This window comes from Octopus bimaculoides, chromosome 20 (genome assembly GCF_001194135.2).
Source record: "Octopus bimaculoides isolate UCB-OBI-ISO-001 chromosome 20, ASM119413v2, whole genome shotgun sequence".
NCBI lineage: Eukaryota > Metazoa > Mollusca > Cephalopoda > Octopoda > Octopodidae > Octopus > Octopus bimaculoides.
Genome location: NC_069000.1, coordinates 6,379,359 through 6,383,241, shown reverse-complemented (window position 1 = coordinate 6,383,241; position 3,883 = coordinate 6,379,359). Strand labels below are relative to the sequence as shown.

The 3,883-nt window shown below is 35.8% G+C and overlaps 1 protein-coding gene across 6 annotated transcripts in view; it reads right to left on the bottom strand.

Moving 5' to 3' along the window:
- Positions 1-1,004: 1,004 nt before the first annotated feature.
- LOC106878297 (neural cell adhesion molecule 2) overlaps positions 1,005-3,883 on the bottom strand; it is a 119,735-nt gene continuing 116,856 nt past the window's right edge. For 3 of the 6 annotated variants that reach the window (XM_052975233.1, XM_052975232.1, XM_052975234.1), the window contains 2 exons: positions 1,493-1,556; positions 1,005-1,379 (listed from right to left, as the gene is read on the bottom strand). In XM_052975233.1, coding sequence (XP_052831193.1) covers positions 1,368-1,379; positions 1,493-1,556 — 76 coding nt within the window. In that variant the 3' untranslated portion in view covers positions 1,005-1,367. The remainder of the gene's footprint in view (positions 1,380-1,492; positions 1,557-3,883) is intronic. The other 3 variants (XM_052975236.1, XM_052975235.1, XM_052975237.1) reach the window with 1 other exon arrangement.

The window sequence follows — 3,883 nt, the reverse complement described above, 5'->3', positions numbered from 1 at the left end:
ATCATATTTTCCATGTTTTATTCTCAAAATTTACAACAAATGATTAAAAAAAAACATAGAGAAGGGTGAATGGAATTCAAATAATCAAAACTGTAACGAACATTTAAGTATCTAAGGTAAATTAAAGATTTTTTTCTTTTTGTTTTAACATTTAACAAAAATTAAAACAAGGATTCTTTTCTTTGCGCACATGTGTGTATGTGTGTGTGTGTGTTTGTTTACTTTTTAATGCATAAATTAATGGCTAAAAATAATGGAAAATCATGTCTTGGAGACATTTTATGATTTTTTTTTTTTTTTGAGGCTTAAAAATTAAACAAAGTATAGGCTTTACATTTTATTTTTCACCTGTTTCAGTTGGCCAAGCAGGCCATGCACATATATAAAAAAAAAAACATCATGAAAAGGACCATAAGAATATTGGTGAACAAAGATGGATAATGAAGAGAGAAAGATACAAGAAGAATTTTTACCGAAAAGCAAGAAAACACTAGAATCAATATTGTTATTATTATTATTTTTGAAACCATCAAATATGTTTCAGTAATAGCGTTTTTGGTTGTTTGGTCGGTTGCGTTGCGAAGTGTTGCAACTGCAAAAGAATTTCTTGGTTGTGCTTTTTTGTTTGTAGTGTTGTTGGTGTTCTTAAAGTTCTAATACTGTTTAATATCAGCAGGTCTTCAAAATGTTCTTTTTAAAAAATAAACTAAATGCTTTTAAAACAGTTGTGAAATTGTTGAAATAAAAGTAAAGAAAATAAATAGTTAATGATTCAAAAATATTAAGTATACAACTCTGTAACATTAAAAATTTTAAATGCTTACGTGTATGTGGAAGTATGTGTATATATATGTATGAGCATGCATATATATGCATATATGTATGAGCATACACATATATGCATGTTTATATGAATGTATATTGAAATATGCCTGTGTGCACACACACACACACACACACACACACACACACATATATATATATATATATATATATATATATATATATATATATATATATATACACGCACACTTGTAAATAAAACAAATTGGTTCTTAGAAGTAGACAATAAAAGAATAGAAAAAAATGAAGAAAGAAAGAAAGAAAGAACTACATCTATAACAGAAGCTTCTAATGCAGGCCAGCTGTTACATAGTAGTCCTCTCCTTTGGAGTGGGTGGATGGGTGTGGTTGGTGGGGAGCTGGAGAATGCAAGGGTCTGGGCAGGGTGGGGGTTGGAGGGGTCGTGTGTGTGTGTGTGTGGATAAGAGGTAAACCACTAACTGACACTTTTCCCAAGCTTGCCGGAGGTGTTGGAGGTTTTAGCATTTAGTGCCAGTTAGGTGATGAAAATATGTTCACACCTTCTAGGATTCCTTCTGAAAGAAAAAAAAAAACAAAAACAAAAAAACAATTAGAACTGTATTAATTAAAGTATAAATAAATAAATAAAAAAACTAACAAATATGAAAGGAAGAGATAAAATACTTACAGACATAATATCTTCACATTTGGTGTCTTCCGTATTAATCTTATCTGTTTGATCTTTCTTTAAACTGCAAGAAAATAATTCACAAATAATTAGAAGCACTGCAGAGATTAACAGCAATTTGGCTTTTCTGCCAATCAGCTTCAGTCCATATAATTCTAGTGTATACATCATGCCTATGTATTGTCTCCCTGAAAGAGTCGTACAGCTCTCATGTTTATATATCTATACACTTGTCTCCCTGAAATGGGTCATATTGGGGTTACCAGCATCATACCGCTTGACAGAAACCAGTCAATGTAGCAGAATTCCTTTTAGTAAATTCCTTTAGCATTTAAACAGATCCTATCCGACTCAGTTTTATGTTGAAACGGGTAAGATCTGGCCCCTCATACCTACCCTACAATGTCATTCTAAAAATGAACAATCACATCATCAAAATCTCAAAGCTAGGAAATTATGCATGATTAATTTAAGACAATGTGAATAAATAAGCATTGCATTCGACAGAGTAATCTGAATGCTGAATGGTTGAACCAATCATGGACAAACTATGGTTCTGTGTGTTACCGTGACATTTTTAGTAGCGAGGCCTGCCTGATAATGAGCCATGCTTCATGTGGCCCTTTCTCAAAAAAGGGTTGCCCATGCCTGCATTAAACAGTGTTCCTATCAGGTCGTAAGCTGCATCAGATTTATGAATTATTAAAAAGCAAATAGAAGTGGGGGGGGGGGGACGACAAAACACCTTCAGTAACTAAGAGGAGGCGGAAAAATTATTATCAGGTAAAACATGTGAACAATGGCTGGGAATTTTACGAAGAAAAAAAAAACAAAAACTATCCAATTAAGTTGGTGGTGATGGCAGACAGGTGTGAAAAATAATGGTTTGATGCAATATGTTACGTAAAACTATCGTATTTCAGAGCTATGGTGGTGTATAAAGCCAAGGGGATTCATTAAAATACTGCAATTTGATGGAAATAATGCTCATTACATGCATACATATATATATATATATATTTATAAACACACATGCATATATATTGTAGAAATATGGACATATGCATGTATACACTCACATGTGTGTATACATGCTTATATATAGACACATACATGCACACACATTATTGACTTCAATATTTCAGCTTCACTAAACCTTAATCATGAAATCTGTAATGTATAGGGGGAGAAAAAAAAACTGTTAAATATTTAACTTTTCTGCACAAATTTCCCATTTTCTGCTGCACAAATTTCACACATTTCATGATTGAGGTTTATTGAAGCTGAAATGTGGAACCAATCTACTGCTGCCCCACTCCCCCCGTCCCACACCCCGCCCATCAGCCTTCGTGTTGGCTTTGGGTGCCGCCATTATCAACTCGGAAGATTTAATTACACAGAATTGCATCCAACCAAAATAAACGTCTCTAACAATGAAGCCAGGAGAATTACATTAGAAGAGGTTGTGATGGTCATGCCTGCTCCAAAGGAATTAATTTACAATAAAGGCACAAGATTTAACCAAATCTCTGTCAAATTACACTCTACAATATTCCAAAGAAAGGACACACCAGACAACATAGTCCTTGATAGACTGTACTTTAAAAAATGTGATCAGTTTTAAACAGGGCTGACCTACCTCTACCCATACACACATCCTGTTTTGAGGGGGCCACCCTACCACCTTACCATTACTATTTTTGTCTCTTTTCCAGCTCCACCTTCTTGCCTGTAATATAAGTAGTCATGGAGCCCCACCCGCCAAACCACCTACAGCAAGAAACGTGTTCTGTCTTGGCTCCTTCTCTCTTATTTTAATTCTTCATCCCATAGCCTATAAAACTACCTCCCTCTCTACTGTAGCCACATTCCGTCAAACAGGATCTTAATCTTGCAATCTGCATGGTGACATGACTAGGCTGGGTTGCATGAAGCAAAAAGCACTCAGCCCACTCTGCTAAAGTGGTTGATGTGCACCGGTAGGGGTGAGGCAGACATCTGTTTCCAATATTTTTAACAGCCTGGCTTGGAGAAAGAACATAAGCCCTTTCCTTGGCCTGGAGAAAGGACATATACCCCGAGCCTTGATTTTGAGAAAGGACACGAGGTTGGTCTTGGCTTTGAGGAAGAACATATGCCTCTGGCCTTCACAGGCCCTGCGTGACATACAACATCAATGTGGTTTATATTCCTTAGTCAAATCGTCCAACCCATGCTAGCATGGAAAGCGGACGTTAAACGATGATGATGATGAACAGCATCCAGTGGATGGCTATTGGTAGAAAATACATCAAATACATCACACCCTTTTTAAGACAGGTGAAGCTGCCGTTTCTCCCATGAAAGTTTCTTTGCTGGTTCATACAAGCATCTACTATAGGGGGGGGGGGG